This window comes from Hemibagrus wyckioides, linkage group LG01, assembly GCF_019097595.1.
Source record: "Hemibagrus wyckioides isolate EC202008001 linkage group LG01, SWU_Hwy_1.0, whole genome shotgun sequence".
NCBI lineage: Eukaryota > Metazoa > Chordata > Actinopteri > Siluriformes > Bagridae > Hemibagrus > Hemibagrus wyckioides.
In genome coordinates, this window is record NC_080710.1 from 12,694,799 (window position 1) to 12,715,676 (window position 20,878).

General features: G+C 38.9%; 1 protein-coding gene across 7 annotated transcripts in view; it reads right to left on the reverse strand.

Moving 5' to 3' along the window:
- fhod3b (formin homology 2 domain containing 3b) overlaps positions 1-20,878 on the reverse strand; it is a 120,561-nt gene that overhangs the window by 93,088 nt on the left and 6,595 nt on the right. For all 7 annotated transcript variants that reach the window (XM_058386987.1, XM_058387002.1, XM_058386980.1 and 4 more), the window contains exons 2-3: positions 17,049-17,155; positions 9,978-10,042 (exon numbers count right to left, since the gene is read on the reverse strand). In XM_058386987.1, the coding sequence (XP_058242970.1) occupies positions 9,978-10,042; positions 17,049-17,155 (172 nt within the window). The remainder of the gene's footprint in view (positions 1-9,977; positions 10,043-17,048; positions 17,156-20,878) is intronic.

A 20,878-nucleotide genomic window follows, 5' to 3' on the forward strand; every position in this document is an offset into this window, starting at 1 on the left:
TGAAATGCTGTGGATAGTGTAGAAAGAGTTGAAAACTGGTTTGGCGCGGGTCTGAGCAGCTGCAATCATGCTTATTTTAAGTACAGATGTCTCAGTGTCTTTTTTTCCTCTACTGTAATATTGTTTACAGCTTGGAATGGTCCAAGGAATTATGGAGAATTTACAACTCCAAAAGTCCCACGTATACACATGCTTCTTTTGGGAAACACTGTTTCAAGTTGTCATCCACAATGCCAAAAACGACTAATTCAGCTGTGTAAGATGTTAGAGGATACATAAATCACCATTCAAACGTGTTTCTAAATCACGCCAGGTCAAGCAGAAGTGGCCCAGTGCACTTTTCCCGTAAAAGCTCCTTAAAAAGACAGCATCCCTCTAAGACAAAGGCTATGTCCATATTAATCCAGATAAATCTGACAACGTGCCATTTTCTCTATGTTTCGGTCTAATATCGAGACCGGGACTGCGTTTTTGTTCAATGAAAAGAATACATTTGAAAATGCTGTTTTCATTTTTCGATTTTTACTCATGTGACACAGTCATGTGACCCATTCAACTCAAAACAAACAAGAGATGCTCTACTGCAATGGTTGTGCTTGCTATCCAATTCGCTAGTGCCCTTAAAGTTTACTGTCACTTTGTATGACCTTCAGATTGCATTTTTTACCAAAGAGGGGGCGGAATGTTCACACACAACTGTGAGCAACAACTCAACAACTTCTTCTGTTCATTCAAAAAAAATTCCATGAGTTTTCTCAACATTGCCACATCAATTCAAAGAGGCAAAAATTTCTGAACTGATTTGTGATAATTCAATTAAAACCGCTATACAAATAAAATTGAGATTGAGAATAGAAACGCCTGAGGAAAACGACACAGACCAAATTTTCTTATGATTTTAAACATTCACAGTATAGTGATGCAAGTGTTTTCAGATATGGTATTATAAACAGGCAATTTTTGGAAAATCCTGTATATTTAACCCTTTTTATCAGTACACTGCTGTTTCAATCTTACTTATCAGACAAGTTCAGTATAAACAAAGGAATTATTTTAATAATCTGATAATCTGATATAAAAATGAGTCACTGTGGGATGGGTGTTTTTCCCTTACACAGAATTTTAGTGGTTGAAGATAACACCATCAAATTTTAGATGCTTATGCACTTAGAGCATCTCAGAAAGTAAAAATATCACCAGATATCACCAGATATCTGGTGATATTTGATATCACCAGATATCCAGATATTCCAGATCTGTATATATATATATATATATATATATATATATATATATACAGATCTGGAATATCTGTATATATATATACAGATCTGGAATATCTGTATATATATATATATATATATATATATATATATATATGGATTACATTTATAGCACTTGGCAGATGCCCTTAACTAGAACAACTTTATGAGAATTTATCTCATTTATACAACTGAGCAATTGAGGGTTAAGGGCCTTGCTCAAGGGCCCAGCAGTGGCACCTTGGTGGTCCTGGGATTTGGACTGAAAACCTTCCAATCAGTAGTCCAACACCTTAACCACTGAGCTACCACTTTCCTATGAATACATTCCCCTTAGTAAGCTTGCTACAAAACTAGCACTGTTTAGTGTTGTCCCCTCTTCTAACACATTCACTTCAGCTCAGGAAAAGCTACTAGTTAGATGAATAGTTGATTCAGGTGTTTTATATCTGGAAATGATAAAATGTGCAGAACAGTGAGGTTCTACAGGACTGGGCTGGGGAACCTGTGCTCTAAAAGATCACCTATAATGTGGGTTGTCACTCTGTATGGATTGCCAAGATTGCCAAAGCAGTTTAAATGCAAGCCTTAGCCCACTTGTTAGCCTACATATATAGTCTACCTGCTCTCTCATGGTAAGCACCAATTACCCCAATCATAACAGAGGGCACTGGGAAGTTAGACTGCGTCTGAATTTGTGATTTGTGATCCAGAATGGAAAAAGTGAAACGTTTTTTTTTTTATAAATGCTCTTTTTGCTGCTTGTACCGACCTCTTAAATCAGCAGGCCTCATTTTTATAGAGAGGGTTTAATTAGAAAAAAAAATCACTGAGAAGCAAAGTCAAAGATCAGTTAATTAGAAAAGTGTGTCAACTTCAGAGAATATTATCTCCCTTTAAATGCTCTGCTTAAATGAATAGTGAAAAAATAGCACTACTTATGTGGTATTTATATATAAAAGTATATCTAACTTTAGTGCATAATGCACACTAAGCCAAACTTTGGACCCATATTATGGGGCGAGAATCACAATGTGCTTTTAACTATCGACCACGAGGGGGTCTGAATTAAATGGAGCCACAGGGTGGGATCATTAAGGACGCTTCACAAACAAAACAGATGCATTTATAGTTCTGTTCGTTCCCAGAGCTTAAACCATGGCACCGATACAGCATAGGAGCTCGCTGCCTCATTTATATTAACAACTTCAAAAATACAAAGTGTCTGTAGAATCTGTAGTGTGGAAGAGGTTAAGAAAAATAAACAGTGTCTGGGTTTAATGGCACCAAACCTTGTCCTTATCCAAATGAATCACAGGTCTGGCCCTGTTTTGACATAGCGAAGCCCAGCCATCATGCCCTGATTATAACAAAGCCCAGCGTCAAGAGCTAGCTGGCAGAGTGGACCTCAGAAAACCATTAGCTCATCCGGTAAACACTTTCACTCTCACGAGAGCCACGAAAGCTCTCTGAAAAGTTCAACGCACACACCGAGAATCTCGTCCACAGCCAAATATTCACATGAGCGAATGTCTATAATTCTGGTGCCACAGTTTACCTCGTCCTGAAGCGGCGTGGAGGCCTGTGGGCTTTGAAAATTAGCCATCCTATGATGATTGTTGCTTTGCGCTAGTAGTAAAGAAACCATAAGCTGTGTTGTGTACATTACTGTTGCAACCAAATCACGCTGCTTCAGTCCGTTGAGGTTCCCCACAAGCGTGCTAAATGACAGAGATTACTCACGAAAGGCTGCGTGGCTCATCAGCCATGTTTACCATGCCCTAAAATAAACAACATGTTTCTATGCCCCCTCGTCTGTGATGTTCAACACTTGGACCGTTAAACCGCAGCCTTGTGGAAGTCCTGGTTATATTTGGCTATTTGGATGATCACAGGTTTTGCGATGAGAAGAATAAACAGAACTCAAAGTGAAACCTCAGCAGTCTCACGAACATATCAATAAAATACACCGTGAAAAAAGCAGGCTTAAAGTGCTTATAAAGCATTATCATGACGAGAGCCGTGCACTCGCTGACTCACTCCACCATCATCAGCCTCTGCGCTGAAGTTACACTGAGGTAAAGCGGCCATAGGAGCATGGGACTGGGAGCTCTCTGCTGCTGATCAAAACAAAGGCGAATGGAAACTTCAGGAGATTCCTTGAACGTTAAAATCATTACCTGTTGTGGTGAAATTTCTTGCAGAGCACAGATGTGATATGGCAGCTTTGTTTCATTAAGAAGCCTCTGGATGTGCAGACGGACACCAACAGGAGAAACAGGGCTGCAAATCTACACTCTACATTTTTTTGGCATTTTGGTTTAAATATCCTCATGTTACATAATTTAAACAAAAAACATTAATTAATTACGTTAAGATTAATTAATTCAAAATTAATATAATAGTTTATTACTTAAGCATTATGTGAATTACAATAAATGACTATTTATTGAAACAATCGAAATGTAACCTAATCAAAGCTTTAATTGGACACTTGTAGCACACTACATATTTATAGTTATTACATACACTATTAATGAGTCTTTACTCTATAGGCTTAACCGGTTTATCCTCCAAGTGCTTATGCTTTTAATAAAGCACTCATTTAGAGCCACATTAGGATCTGTGAGTGAGCAGTTAATTAATTCCATAATCTTTTAAGTGTCCTGATTTAACTGCTCTTCTGTATCATTTTGTTTTGTCTGGTCTATTTTTTAAAATAAATATACGTCTGGGGCACACTTTCGTGCCATCAGACTATAGATTCCAAATGCAGCAACCTCTTACTCCTCTCTCTCTCTCTCTCTCTCTCAACAGTTAATTGCCCTCCCACAGATATTGCACATGTATATAAATACCAAGGATATTAAACAAGTATGTATACAGATCATCCATAACATTAAAACCACCTCCTGCCTAATACTATAAAGGCCCTCCTTGTGCTCCGTCTGAGTCCTTTGATTCTTGATATAGTCATATATTTTTATGGCACATTTGAATAAAGCTAATATTATGGTCAATTATGTGCAATAATCATTCAGTGCAATAAATTGTTACATGTGCAATAACTTGGATAATTATATCATTACAGTCTGACAATTTCCTGCCATCTCTTTCACTGCTGCTACAATATTATGAACAATGTATTTCAATAATATTGAAAATTCATTCGTTGTACAACATCTATCCTTTTAAATTGTACTGTGAGCAACTGCAACTTAACGGTTTCCCTAAGGGATTAATAAAGTATCCTGATTTCTAATTTAATTGCTGCCAGTGTTTTCTGACACCTTTCTGTTACAGCCAGCATTAACATTTTCAGCAATTTGTGCTTCAGAGGCTCTCCTATGGGCCCGGACCAGACAGACTGGCCTTCTTTCCATCAGTGACCCTTGGGCACTCATGACCCTACCACTGGTTCACAGGTTTTTCTTTCTTGGGCCACTTCTGGTAGATGTTAACCACTACATACCAGGAACAGCCCACAAGACCTCTTGTTTTCCAGATGCTTTGATCAAGTCACCTAGACATCACTATTTGGCTCTTTAAAGTCCTACCAATATATTGACATGTGCCATTGTAACAAGATCATCAATATAATTCACTTCACCTATCAATGGTTTTAATGTTATGGCTGTTCTGTGAATGTAAAAAGAATTCTATCATATGTAAATACACACTCAATTATTTTATTGTTTTTATTATTTTTATTATTTGTACTGTATTATTTGCTGTGTGAACATGAATTTCCCCCTACAGCGGATTATTAGTAATTCGCTGTAGGGGGATAAACTAACTAATAAACTAACTTCTTATCTCATCTTATATCTTCTCATTTCTCCTTTAAGCTCTACCACTGTGCAAACTCGGCTAAATATTTTAAGCATATAAAACTAAAAGGGTGCACTAAAAGAGTAACCGTGTAAAAGGGTTCAATATAAAAACCTTAAAGGTCAACATAAAAGGTTCTGTGTGAAACCCTATGACAAATCATTTCCTTTAAAAATCTCTATAATCTCTGACCCTTTAGAAATCTCTGACCCTTTATCTAAAGAGGTACAATGGAAAGTTATCGTTCTGACATATCAATGATTTAAAGGAGTGTGATACTGGACATTGCTTCTATCAACCTAGCATTAAACAAATGCTAATGCAAAAGTGTCTGAAGTGACCATGTGTGTCTATGATTTAATGATGAGAGCCACAGATCACCTCCTGAAGTGGCGTGGAAGCCTGTGGGCTCTAAGAATTAACCCTCTGATGATGATTGGTGCTTTCCCTAGCAGTAAAGAACCGATAAACTGCTGTGTACATGACTGTTCCACAAGATCTCACTGCTTTAGTCCCTTGAGGTTCCCCACAAGTGGTTTAAAATGACAGGGATTACTCACGAAAGGCTGAGCCATGTTTACCATGCCCTGAAATAAACAATATGATTATACACAGCTTTATCTGTGATCATCAACACATCGACCATTAAAGCGGAACTCTAAAGAGGAAGCACTAGTTAAATTTAGACGAATCAGCTAGGCTCTATTGTTGCCGGAGAGCTGTCTATAACTCTAAAAAGTTTTCTCTAAAAAGCTCTTAAATCGCAACGTTTCAATTGGTACAGTTGTGGTAAATAACTGTCATGAGTGCTAAAAAATAGTTTGCATCTCTGTATGTCATCAGTCTCACCCTGCCCTGACCTGCTAGCATTCCACTTTCATGCCCTGAGTTATATGGCATGACTATGAATACCGTAATACCTGCAAATGCATTCCTTTCATCACGTCTGAGGAACAGTGTGACATGAGGAAAAAAATAGTTTACACAGAGGGTCCTACAGTCACCATAATCTATATGGCTGTAAAGAAGAACTTTACACACACACACACACACATATATATATATATATATATATATATATATATATATATATACACAGACACACAAAACCCAGTAAGGAGTGACAGGTGGGTGTCGCCATCATCCTCTTAAACAACCCCCAGCTGTCTCTTTCTACTCATCCCCACATCCCCATAGCCACCCAGGGTCCACCTTTTGCTCTAGACAGATCCCCAAAGACACACCGGCATGCAGCTGGTCAGAAATAGTGATCCTATCATTGCTACCAGGAATAATGACATGATAAGTGAGGACAGGCCCCAGGGACAGAAGAAGGGAAAGAGAACCCAAATGCTAACTAAAGCAACATGTCTGAGATATTTAGGATCTACTTGCACATTCTTAGGGTACAGATAAGTCACTAGTATCATGGTACTGCACGAAAAGGCAAAACAATCGGCTGTGTACCTGAGAGAAGCGGATTTTGCATCCAGGCTAGTCATTTTATAATTTATATTTGACCAGTAGAGAAGGAAAATACCAAAGCTTTAATTTTAACTATATATAACTATATGGTTTGCTTCTGAAACACACAGGCTGCTCAGTCGCTCCAGGATTTTGTGATTGTAGAATTTAACCCAAAATCAAGTAATATTCAGCGTAGCTTACAATTCTCAAAATATTGATTTTCCAAATATTTGGCTCAAGATACGTCATGTGATGTCATCACTATAAGGATTCAGTCAAAGCCCTCGTCGATTCATTTGTGTCGATCATGACTATAGCTATGAAAGAAAGCAATTATGTGTGTCTTCCCTGGCAGGAGTTTAAAAGAAGAATCCAGTGCTTGTAATTTCACCAATTCAAGCAGATATCTCTTGTATAGGAAATTCACACTGACACATCATTACAAGTAAAAGGAGAATTTCTGCTGCAAAATCAGGCATTTTTAGCCCCAACAATCAGAAAATAAAAAATCCTGGAGGAACTGTCTGCTGCAATACACACATCTAGACGGATTAATTAGCATGCACATGTAATGTTTTCAGAACAACTAAACAATTTTTCATATACGTCTCCTGCTTATTACAGTCTTGTAGTTCAACAATGATTGAAATCATCTTCTAGGTACAATGTGAGGTGCTAACACATGGTATAGCTGAAATGCTGAGGATCAACAAGTAGAAAGAAAACATGAGGCGCTACTTTGTGAGTGCATCATCTTAAATTATGCTGCTTCCTTTAGGTTTAAACTAAAAAAGCAAGCAGTGCCTTATATGCTATTATATTTGGTTAGCTACTGTTTTTTTTTTTTAGCCTAGACAGTTTCTGGACTAAAACATGGGACTGGACCAGCTAAATGTATCCACACCTGTTCAGACACTGAAAAAAATAAAGACACGGCAGTTTCAGAACGAATTCTGCAAGTCCCAAGCAAAAAGAAACAGCATTAAGCTCTAGCCATCTTTCATCAGCAAGTTGGCTTCCAGCAGAAGAGCAGAAAAACTGAAGAGGAAACTGGGGCAGGTGCCTAGGCAGGTCTGGTTCATAGCAGTTCTCCAGTCTGATTCTCAGGTCTTGCCAACAGCTCAGGCAGCCTTCGCTACTGGACAGAAAAAAAAATCTCCGGCAAATAGTTTTAGACTTTCCAAAAGTTTCCACAGGTGGTTTTTGCATGCAGGATCGGTAAAAAGAATCAGCGGAGGAATGACTGAGAGAGATAACTCAGCTTCAATCTCCGGGAGATTTCTCTCGTCTGTGCCCTTAAATAACACGTTTGCACAAGTACAAATTAAAATCTGACAGCTCGTGACTTAATGGGTTTCGCAGACTACGGGTTAGATTTTCCCCTAGGCACTATGGCGAATGGAGACTGTGTGAGCCACGTGTGCTTGGCTGCTCTGCACCACGCCGCTGGGAATGTGCCACTGCCTACAAGCAGACATCTGTCTTAAACACTGGCTACAAGATCCTGTACACAGACAACAGCCGCATCCAGACTAAATAATTACAGGACTCTTCCAAGATGGAGACGCTCATAACAATGTCCATCTGCATACACTGGCGTCTAATAACCAACTAAATCCCAGATTCTTTCTGTACTAAAGAAATAAATCTAGTATAAGTCACTATATTAGAAGCAGCTATATCTAATCTACAGCACACACGAGTAACATGAGCTTTTATTGCATCAGTGTATGCTCAAGAGAGAGCAACAAAACTTCTGAACAATTTTCTCAAATCACTGACAGCCAGTTTAAGGTATGAACCATTATACCACTGTGAGGGGGGTTAAAGGTGGTTCAGGCTGCTCAGACCCTTCAGGTGGTCTGCAAATGAAATGCAGGCTGGTCTGACCTTTCAGCAGGGCCGCTAACATGCCCCATATGTTCCATCATGACTGTGTAGGAACAGTGGGGGGTTGACCAGGAGATTTACGAGATATAACTACATGGGCCAACGAGCCAGGCCCGTAACAATCAACGCTGTAGCAGTGACGTGATCGAGAAACACATTTAGAAGCTAATGTAACCTGGAGACATGCAAACCTAGATAAGATACTGGGTTTGCAAATGACTCTTGCCACCATGCTTCTGGTAGGACGATCAATAGTAACCAGATGGAAGAAGCTAAACAGATCCACAGAGCCTAACATTAGCATAAACCATTAAGCAGCCTTAACCACATTCTGCACAGTCTCAATTACAGATGATTTATAAATACGTTTATAAATGGCAATGCAATTAGAATGCATTTAGGCTGTAAAACCTAATATGATTGGCATATGGTGGCAAGAAGCCACAAGTGAGTGTGTGCATACGTGCATGTGTATGCATGTGTGTATGTGTGTGTGTGTGTGTGTGTGTGCAAGTTCGTGAGTGTGTATGTGTGTGCATGTGCATGTGTGCGTATGTGCAAATGTGTGTGTGTGTGTGTGTGTGTGTGTGTGCATGTGTGCATATGTGCATGTGTGTGTGTGTGTGTGAGTGCGTGTGCAAGTTCGTGAGTGTGTGTGTGCATGTGTGTGTGTGTGTGTGCATGTGTGCATATGTGCATATGTGTGTGTGTGTAAGTGTATGTGTAAGTGTGTTGGAATGTCATTATATCCTAGTGGGGCTAGGAATACGAAAGGAATATTTGACAGTTTTGACCTTGTGGGGACACTAGGAGATATGGGGCCCCATTAGGAAATCTGCTTTCTTACAGAAATGGACATAATTTTGCAAAATTAAAACAGCAAAAGGTTTGGCTACCAAAGATATGGTAAAGTTAGATATAAGGCAAAGGATTAATTGCTTGCTTTAATTTATATATCAGTGGAAGTATAGTAAGATAAACCTGTGTGTGTGTGTGTGTGTGTGTATGCGAGAGTGAGAGAGAGTGAGAGAAAGAGAGAGAGAGAGAGTGAGAAAGAGAGTATGAGAGAGAGAGACAGAGAGAGAGAGAGAGAGAGAGAGAGAGACAGAGACAGAGAGACAGAGAGAAAGGGGGCTAGTTTTGCTAGTTTTTATTTATTGCAAAAAAAAAAAAAATTGTTTTTAGACTATAAACTACAAAAATGAACTCAAACAAGCCATGGAGCAACTGTACCACAAATTCCCATCATATGAAACCCAAGCGGTCAAAACATGACAGAATTCTTGCAACCACAACGAATCCCAGTATACTTCACACATACATTACGGCACAATATTTAAACAATATACTGTATTTAACAATATACAATGCATTTACAGAGAAACAGGCCTTAAACAAATCGCTTAGCCGGTGTTTCAACGGCTGTCAGCGGCTAGGCCTCATGACTGTAAGTGTTACAAAGACTTTAAGCTATCTTATAACCTTGCACATCCATTACTGTAGCAAACAGAGCATCATATTACTCACCTATGCAGGCATGGACCCTTACTGAGAGTTGTGTTCGTAGGATTATACTGTGCTTTTTGCCTCTCCTGAAAAAAAGAAGGCAGAATGTGATTATGCAAGTAATACAACAGAAAGTGTAATTATAATTAAAATGTAATTACAAAGTGAATATTTTTTCAAAATGTGCTGTATGTAAATAATGAGCAATAAATATTTGTCAACTTTATCATATATTTAAACCTATAGACTTCTCTCTATCTATAGACAGGATGTTGAAGCGAAAAAAATTAAGCCACACAAAATTCTATACTTTCCTACAGGCTAGTGATGTATAAATGGCTTAAATGACATATGACGATGCCTCCTCAGCAGTGTGCTTTTATGACTCCTACCTTATTTCTAACACCTGTTTCCTGTTTGATCCATCATTACTGTTTGTATATCTATTTCCTAGTTTATCTTCTTCATTGAGATTTTTATTTTTTTTTAAATCTTGTAATTCACCGAGGTATTTGTTTCATGCTGCTTGTCTTATTATATTTAATTCATGGTGCATTTATACCATTCACCTTTGTGTCATTTGTGTAGATCATTGAATAATAATCATCTCTTTAACTACTAGAAACTGACCAACGAGCAAAAAAATAATAATAATAAAACAAAACTGTCACAATCAAACCATCCTGTGCAAGTCAAAATACAATAACACCTCTGTCTAGTTCAGGATACCTGATTCCTTTTGTTACGTCTGCTCTTATTTTAGGGTCAGTTCTGGCCGAGCTTCTCGCCTTGGGGGAATGTACCCATGTGTGGGCTTGAGTGTCAAATTCATGACCTTATGACAGCCTGGACCCTGCTGATTTCCTATGACTTCTTTATTGCTGCTTAAAGAGGCTCAGAGGGAAGCCAAGCGGACTGAGAATACTGAAGAAAGCTTTGACATTTGTGAAAACTAATCTATATACAGACTGTGCTATGATTTCTAGCATAAACATCAGCAAATACATCACATAGATATGAAGAGTTAAATGTTACTGCCACTCTAAGCAGTTCCACAAATTGGAATAGTTACGAATTGAATACAATATGGAAATGGTTATTGCTAGGGGCATTACTGCACCACAGTGACCTCAAATGAAGCTTCCATAAATTAGACCACGGAAAATACGATGGTGCAAAAGCAAACAAAGGCGCTATCAGATGAACATGGACAAGAAATGGAATAGTGGCTCAAACGGAGCAGGATACCATGAATCATTACAATATGCATATCAACATACAGTACATTCAGCTTTGCCGCTGAAGTTTCACAGATGATCGGACCACTGGGCTTTCGCAAAATTGCAGGCCGTGCACCAAGAAAGATGTTAGACCGTCTGCGTGGCAGTACGCCAGATGTGGTATTGCACAATTAGGAAGAATTCAAGACAGGACTAATCGTTATTTTACATCAATATTCACACAGACGCTATCGCACAGATGGACAGACAGATAGAGGCATTCCATAAACACAAAACAAGCAGGAAATAAAATTTGCTAAAGTTAGAAACAGGAACACAGGACTCAAGCCTGTAGAATTCCACAAATGCAAGCCTCACAGCTAGGGTATGTAAGCATGGCCTTACCTAAAGCAACATGGCACCAGTGTGCAATTTAATCCCAGTGCAGTTGCAGCTAATCAGTAACTGGATCTATTTGGTAATGAACTTTGTGTTTCCCCATGCTTGCAACATTATCCCAGCTACTAACCAAAAGCTGGGTTCTCCCTGCCCCTGCACAGTCATTATCAAATTAAAACAGCGGGGTTTACATTATGCATGAGACACCCCAAGGAAATCATTATCATAATTGAATGTTTAGAGCAAGAACTGAAGTGAATATGCACAACTTGACTATTGAGCGAGATGGAGGTATAGAGGTAAACGAAGAGTTTGCATAATCCAGAACAAAACTCCATTTCGTCCTTGAATTGCATGAACAGGAGTTGCATGATCTTTGGGATATACTTCCCAAACAATCAAAATGTATGATGGATATGGCAAAATGTGATAAACAGTGTATCATCTGCAGCCTTCGTTGCTTGTGGCTTAGTTGGATTGAAGCCCCGTTCCTTTGCCAGATGACTCAGGATTTTTCCATTCTTTTAGCACATGCTTGTGCGAGTCGAATAACCCAGACATGCTCACTCTGTTCCTTGCAACTGAATCTCTCCTCCAACCTGAAATCTTTTTATGGAAAGGAGGAAATAGTGCTTTTGTTTTGAGGAGAACAAGATCAGTCCTGCTCCTCCTTATCATCCAAAAATACTCATAGAAAAAGTTGAAGGATGTTCAGTCATTTTTATCTGGATTTTATCTGCCATGAAAGAATGCCATGTTAGACACGAACAGGTATTACACTAAGAGCATGAACATGAAGATCATATAGTCATTACATGGCTGATGGAGCAGAGTCTTGCTCCTGGATTGGCCATGACGCCAAAAGAAAATGTGCGGTGAGAAAAGAGCAGAGGCAAGCAGCAGCCTCTTGCCCCCGAGATAGCCGCACACTACTTTTTATTTATACTCATAAACCTCTCTGGCTTAATCCAGGCCCCATGCGGTCTCTCCTGGTGTGTGTGGAGAGTTGCCAGACAGTCTCTTTGTGCTGCCTGTTTTTTTGAGTATTACCCGCCTGTTTATAGATATACATCACCTATATAGCCTAATGAAACAGGCAAAAAAAAGCAGGATAGACAGACAAAGTATGATGGTTTGAACCAGAAACTGATTCAAAACAAAAACCAGTAGAATTCAAAACCATCCATTTCCCCCTAATCTACAATGGCTGAATTTCAGACCTGGAGGGGAAGTTTGGCGTCTTCACGATTCAAAACCCCTGATCTAGCTCACTTGTTTATCAAAAATCCCTGATCTAGCTCACTTGTTTATCAAAAAACCCCTGATCTAACTCACTTGTTTATTGCCAGGTTTAGTAGATGTGTTAGAGCAGACCATGCTAGACCCCCGACGCCAGCACTAGTCTAATAAATGGCAAAGAAAAATTCCTCATGGAACATGAATGACTCAGAAGGGATCATATACCATAGTCGTGCTTTTGATGGCCAAAGCTGACACATTTGTTTTTTCTACATTACGTGGTTAATACTATAGCTTGGAGAAGGCTGATGCTTGCTTAGGCCGAGTCAATAGTGCTTCCATCCATCAAAAGACTTATAAATGGATATGTGAATTCTGCACTGTATGATGTAAATGTAGTTATACACAGACCATCAAGCAAAACTATACATGGAAATATTTTATACAAATATTTTATTCACATGACAACACTACCCCAGTCTTGTATAGTCCACTGACTCTATGTGAACGATTGATAAAAATCTTGAAGCATTTGTGCCAATGTGAATAACAGGCCAATACCCACACTCACACTGAGGCTATATAACATTGAAAGAGTTCTGGGCTGAGTTTCCCAACCACAGCATGAAGATCATCATTACATGGTAGAATAAGCATTGCATTGTATGCTATATCCTCCCTTCAAGATAAGATTATCTTAACCTTACAATGCTTTGGGAAAACTGGGCACTGTTACCCATAATCAATTTAGTTATTTGAATTTTGTCCAGCTAGAATGACAGCATTTTATGTGGACAATACTGACGCAATGCCCATTGCCCATTGTACGGTACGACTATGGAAAACACAGTATCAGTTCATCTCTAATAATCAAGTTTTGGACCAAGCTGGGGAAAAAATTCTTCTTGGCAAGTGTGTATGGTAATAATGTATTCTGTATAACAAATTTTCTCTGTATCTCTCCTAGTTTCCTAGTTTGCTAGTTTCCGTCCCATCAGCAATCAATCCCCAGTCATCGAGGTCTCTGAGGATGGAGCACAGCAATTGCAGGGATATACTCACAACCTCATTGTTTCCACACTTGCAGCCATTGCACCACTGCCTGCATTTATTACAGCAAAAAGGCATTAATCTACTGCTCCAGTGGATTCATCCCTCCAGTAGATTCTACTTCTCTGAGCTTTGAGTGTCATTCTACCCCTCTATCCATGTAATCCACACAAATATTCAAAGCTTTCCCATTAAAGGAACTAGGCATCTCTCCAGGGCTAGAGGCTAACTGGTCCCGACGACAGCAAACCAGCCAGGAAAAAAAACAATTGATTTGAGAGGGAAAGAAAAAAAGAAAGGAAAGAAGAATAGAGATATTCTGCTATTATTCAATCATTTTCAGAGTTGTATCAAGACAGAGTGATTCTCTGAAATGTGCTGAAGCAATATAGAGTCAACATTGGGGGGGGGTTAGGGGGGCTCGGGGACTACAACATGGATATACCTCGCTGAATGAGGCGTCAGAGGATCTTTCCTTAATCAGGTCCCAAAATGACTACATATGACTGAGGCACTTGCAGAATGCCACCTGTAATCTGTATCTGTTACCCATGATCCTCTCTGAAAAAGAGAGCCATAGTTTTCAGGAAAAGAGACTGAACTTGGGATTTATGAAAAATTTATGAAAAATCTTCAACGTCCTTACTCAGAAAGTTGCTTTTACTCTACGTACCACTTTTACTACAGAAAGACTGGAATGGCGTCCTAATTCCAAAAGAAATCGAGCGAGATAGCAACTGGAAGACAGAAAAGGTCAAAGTGGTCTGATTTAACTGCGTAGTTCATCATATTTTAGACTCAGTAATCATAGCACACAACAGCAGTAAATGGTGGGGGCTGTAAACTTGAGCTTATCCAGGCCATAAAAGCACTGTGTGCTGAATTACCCTGTTATTAACAGTAATGCAGTCCTCCTCTCCTCTCTACAGCCCACTCAGACACTCTGCATGGGTCTAGAGAGAGAGACAGAGTGAGACATAGAGCAAGAGAGAGAAGAGTTGGCACTGCCCTGCCTCGGCTAAAGGGGCGCATATAGAGGTTGTTTTATTCTGCCTCTTCTCTAAGCTCCAGCACTTCCATTTACTCTCTACGTCTCTGGTCTTTGACATTGAGTCTGGTCCAGTGAAAACACAATGGCAACGGACAGGGCTGGCTTCTAGGTTTACATAAATATATCTACGAATACCTGTGGTCTTGTTGAATAACGGGCTCACTTGCCAACAGCGAGTCTGACATCGACGGTGGTGGACGGATCCTGGGGGCTGTGTCAACTCGGTGGTTAGAAAAGATAACTGGGAGCATCTAATAAAACACATTTTCACTTTGTATGCTGTGAGGTTTATGACTTTTTGTGCAGCGAGTGCCACTGTATTTGCCTGTAAGCAATATACAAAAATATCTAAATCCTTGACTTTACCTCAAGGGGTGAACAGCCATTAAAACCATTTAAACCACGATTAAGGTTTAAGAATAGCGTCCTTTCTTGGAGTTCGTTAACTGATGTGATTACGCGCAAACTATGCCAGGCTCCTTATTGTGGACATGACATCATCTTAACTCTTGCCGATCAAGCCTAGTATTCGGGACTCAATGGAAGAAAGACTGTCGTGTAAAGTCTGCGGTATGACGTGAAGGTGCCTTGAGATTCTTAGGGCTTTCTGATAGCCTTTGCAGAAAAGTTTCATAATGTCTCTAGAGAGCATTGGACACAAGTGTTTTAGCAGTTGAGCTTGATGCAAGCCACAGGGCAGGTATGCAGACTAAACTGAAGAGTTTTACGTATGGTTATACCAGGACAACTAAGCAACAAATGTTTTGCTGTCCTCTGAGCCTTCAGATGATTTAATTCAACACTATGTGTAGCAATAGATATTTGAATCTAGAGCCATGATGTGAACGCCTGATATGACAGCAACCCGAAATGATTCATTTGAGATGAACCAGGCTCAAAAGGAAGTACATTCTCTTTTGGGTGACACTGGATTGTGAGTTTATACAACATTGGGGATGTGATCAGAAGGTTTGTGAGGTTGAATACCAGCTCCAACAAGCTGCCACTGCTGGACCCTTGAGCAAGGCATTTAATCCTCAATTAAATAAAATAAAATGTAAGTTGCTCTGGATAAAGGTGTCTGCCAAATGCCGTAAATGTAAATTATTCTACTACAAATGCATACTATAAAGTCAAACAATACTAGTTGAACTGATGCTCAGAATGAGCATATTATGAATTATGAAGAGTCCTGGCATATGCACATGTAAATCTTTTACAATTAGCAGTTCACAGGTCTATTCATACTTATGAATTGGAAACGTCTGGAAGGAACAAATATTTTTACATGTTTTCCTTGCCCTGTCATACACATGCTACAGAAAATTCAGGACTACCTGGTGCTAAATGTTTTATACACAGCAAAGGTCAAGGCAAGTAATTTCTTCAGTCACTTGACGTGAACCAGGTTTGGCTATCATTAAAGATCTTGATCATTCCTAATAGAATCGAATTAGCCAGTGAGGTACAGCAAGATGGAAATGAATAAAGATCTTTGTGACTGGGGATTTGAAAATCTTGCTGAAAAACAATGGTCGCATTGTCGTGACCCTTGTCCCAGGGTCCACGTATACCTCAGAGCCTTCACATCCAATCAGAGATCTGATTACCGTACTGCAACGGCTCACAGATCAGACCAAAACTCTTGAGTGGTTTATTACAGAGCAGAGAATTCAAATACCTCATGCTTAACATCTACTGTAATATTAAACCCGATGTAATAACGTGTAAAACCAAACTCCAGTTTTCTATGGGTGTCTTCCAAGTAAGCTTTTTTTTTTCCATAAATAGTTGATACAATGCTGGGATGTTAGGAATGTTATTTAACAGTTTTGGAACTCATTAAGGGTCTTAACTTGTAATGAGAAGGCTTTTGCATGCATTAACACGTAATGCTTTAGACACTGATGTACAGCCTAATGAATTATTCAGTGCTTAAATACACTTCATTATAAAATAAACTGCACACTTCTGGAAACACTTTGCTGGCTGGATGATTACCCTGGCCCAAAGAGAGGATCGAAGCCTTAAATAGGAATGCAAAATATTACAACTTTTTTTCTTTTCCAAACATGTGTTACATATTATAGGATATGCTATAGATAACTTGGTAAAAAACAAAACAGCGCTTACCCTCCGTCCTCCTGGAAGCCCTCCAGCTCATCTTTCTGCTCTGCCAGAGTAGAATCCAGATCCAGGTAGCTTCCATTATGAGATAGCTGCAGAGCACAGTCATCGAGCTGCAGAAAGGAAAAATGCACATACATTCCATAAGCTTTTTCCACAAGCCTTTTTTGTACAAGATCTCGGTGAAATATGCACCTTTAAAGAAGCTAAAGAATTATATTACAGCAGCAGAGATGCAAAACACTCTGTAGCTGTGAGGACCAACCTTTTTTCTCAGCTGCTTTTTTTTATAAGCATATAAATAATGTAACTGCTTTATAAGGAAACTCTGCATTTTTAGGGCAAAACAGTGTCATGAAAACCAGCATGTTGTGACAGTGACATGTTGTGACATTAGTGGAGTGCTTTACTGGTCAGGATCATATTTCATCTGTATTACATGCTGACAGTGACAATATGCATGTTGTCTTGTGTCACAAGCATTCATATCTCTAGGAACCCCAACTCTCAGAATCACCAAACCCACACTCTCCAAGAACCGCTCAAGACTTCAAGCTGTTTCCTGAAGTTAATTCACCACTCTAGTCCATAGGGTTTAGTTTCATGCATGCTTGCTGTTGTCTTTTTTGTTTTTGCTCTCTGGTCCTTTAGCTCAGTTCTACATTGTCACTTTTATTTATCCATTTATTATTAAACTGTTTCAGATATTTTACTATTGTTTTTTTTCTACCATTTTTCCTCATGTTGGCTTTTGTAATCCTCTCCAACTGCTTTGTAAAAATCTCAAGTCTTGTTTGTACAGTGTGCAAAGATGGGCGAGGGGAAAAGAAATATACTTATTTGTTATTAAATATTATGCCAGCTTCTCTCCATAACCAATTATGCTGAAAGTCAAAGGATTTGAACAAAATCTTTTTACCCAACTACTGGCTGTTAAATAAGGAACAGTGCTCGGTCAAATATCTAAATATATGTATAAGACTTATTCATTATCCAGAGTCATCCAGATGAGGATGGGTTGCCTGAGTCTGGTTTCTCTCAAGGTTTCTCCATAATGTTGTCTCAGGAGTTTTCCTTGCCACCATCACCTCTGGCTTTTTAGTTATGGGATGAATAAAAGTCCTGTATTTATATATTTCTGTAAAGGGATTTGTAACATTGTTAAAACTGCTATACAAATAAAAGAAAATTGAACTGAATTATATTATTTGTGAGAGTCAAGCCCTTGACTTAATGTAGGTGTATATTTTCCATGTGGTTAAAACTGCACATTAACATTATTTGTATATTAGACTAATAGCCTATATGGTGTCTGCTTATTAAAGTAAACCAGCTAGAGCTTTTTTCCCGGATATAGATATTAAATTTATTCAAATAAATTAAATAAATGTAGATGTGTCAAATAAAATAAAAAGTCACTAACATTGCTCAATTTCACCTATACATAGCCTATTTCATTAGTTAACCTAAATAAAATCAATTTCTCAATTATCAATTTTGGATGTTCAAAGGTTTTGCTTGGCAAATCTCTGTATCTCTAGCAGTTGTTTCAAAAACCTCACTCAGTAAATCTTTTGTTATCCTAGTAGCTAAACTGCCATCACTTCACAGGCTTCAGAAAACACTCCCTTTATCTATCTAAAGCTAATGTGCAAATGAACTGATTTATCACATGTGATGGGAGTGTTGTGAGACATCAAACCAGGTTTGCTCTCATGAGGTCTGCTCTTAAGCTCTACGGGCCCCTGCTGGAGGCAGGGCTTTCTTGTTGACACTCAATTACGGCCCAATGATAGGATTTGAAGCCTCCCAGGGGGCTTGAGTTAGAGTGCAGTGTGATCTGTCAATCAACGAGTCATTCAGGTCAGCCCCAATTTTAAACATGCTAATTATACACACATCCACAGTTCACATCCACAGTTCACATCCTGGTGGTTGTCCGAGCAAAGCCCAGCCCCTGGGACGGGTATGAATATCCTCATCGTGCTGGTAATACGTGGAGTTTATTTAAGCTAACATGTCTAGAATACCTCCGAGGTCATCTCTCAAAGGTCCAGTTGCTGACCTACGTACAGCCTTTAATTCTGGTGTGTCATGCTTGAAAACACTTGCTGTACTGTGCACTTGAACTGTTATTACAAAATGACGTTATTACAACCTTATCTTCAGTCTAGCTGACTTTCCAGGTGACCTTTCAATCAGACAATGGAATGTCTAGATATTAAGAGGTAAAAAGTGCAGTCTGGGCCATCTCGCATAGCGTTGCTTTGGAGATCAGTTTACATAAAAATATTTGTAATATTAAATGACAATAACAATTCGAATGATCTCCATGAATGATTCCAGTCCAGCGCTGGGTAAGAAGACAGTTCATTGTGTGTCTGTCCATAAGACACTAATGTAGACTGTCTTAAGGAACAGAATGTGAGCTTCATAGTAATAGGATTAACAGCCATATTCCTCAGAGCGCTGGCCAAAACCTTGTCACTCCTGGACAAATCAACGTCAGAACAGAGCGGCCTGGAAAGCCAGTGCAGCCAAATTTTTATTTATATTTCTTTGTGTATAAACGTTTAATATAAAAATCCAGTTCAAACAACAAAGTTTGAAGTTCATCCTTCTGTTAAAGGTGAAGCAATCCTAAAAAAAATAGACCACATGGCTTGAACCTGATGGTACTCAAGGTGATGATAAATTTTCTATAAGCCCAGCTATAACAATAATTTATTAATGGACTTCTAATATGCTTTCGTTTCCATAGTAACAACTCATTCACATCTTACACTATAATTTAATCTATAATAAACAAATTATAAATGTGATATTTAACAAAGACCGTCTCTGATATTGTGAAGCTTTGTGAAAGAAGAAGACGTTTATTTAACATTAAGAAAAGTTTTCATGACAGTAGCCTTTGTGTTTTCTGATTGCTTGGTAACTTCAAGAAAAAAAAAACACACCCTGGTGAGGAAATGGCTGTTTATAGTTGTTATAATGCAAGAGATAACAGGAACTAGCTTGTTGTGCAGACATTCCTTGACATTAAATGTAATTATAAATGCATGACGTCATTCTTTACTTAACACACAAATTGCAAGGCAAAAATAATAGTAGAAAGATAATCAATGGGCTGCATTACACCAACAAATGACTGAATTTTTTTCCCTATAACATCAGTTCGTGTTGTGTTTACTTAACTGTAGTCCTAGTGTATCCCAGGTAAAGTATGCATAAGTGAACAGGGTGTCACTTTCTTGTATGAATAAAGAATATTTTAGCGGGCAAAGTCATTAAAGCAAACAAATGTAAAACAAGCCCTAACCTCACAGTATTCTGCTGCTCTGATGTGGTTCAGCATCCTGCTGCACAAATTATAGTAACTTAATTAAAAGCGGGGAAGAGAGAGGATGCTAACTGGTAAAGCCATTAAACCGCTTTGATCCCTACAGTCACTAGGTCTATGTGTGAGAACAAGGTGGTGCTGAGTCTTTGGATCACATCTGAGTAAGACAGCGGTTTATGGTTTTTGCCGAAAAGGAAAGACAGTATCCCTAATCAGCACGTCAGAGCTGCTGTTCTACAGTTGTCACAGATATCACAGTGTACAAATGAATGTTCTGATCAGGTAAAAGCACTGACCAGAACACGGACTCCTGACTCCTGAAATTACAGTATGGGTCCTGAAAGAACAGGAAATCCAGACATGAGAGCCAAAGCTAGTCCAGCTATATTTAAACACCCATGAACGGGCATGCTTGAAAGAGGTAGGGAACGGGTGTGGCATGAAAATGAGCATTTAAGAAGAAGCAAAAACAGAGACAAATAGCAATCTCATT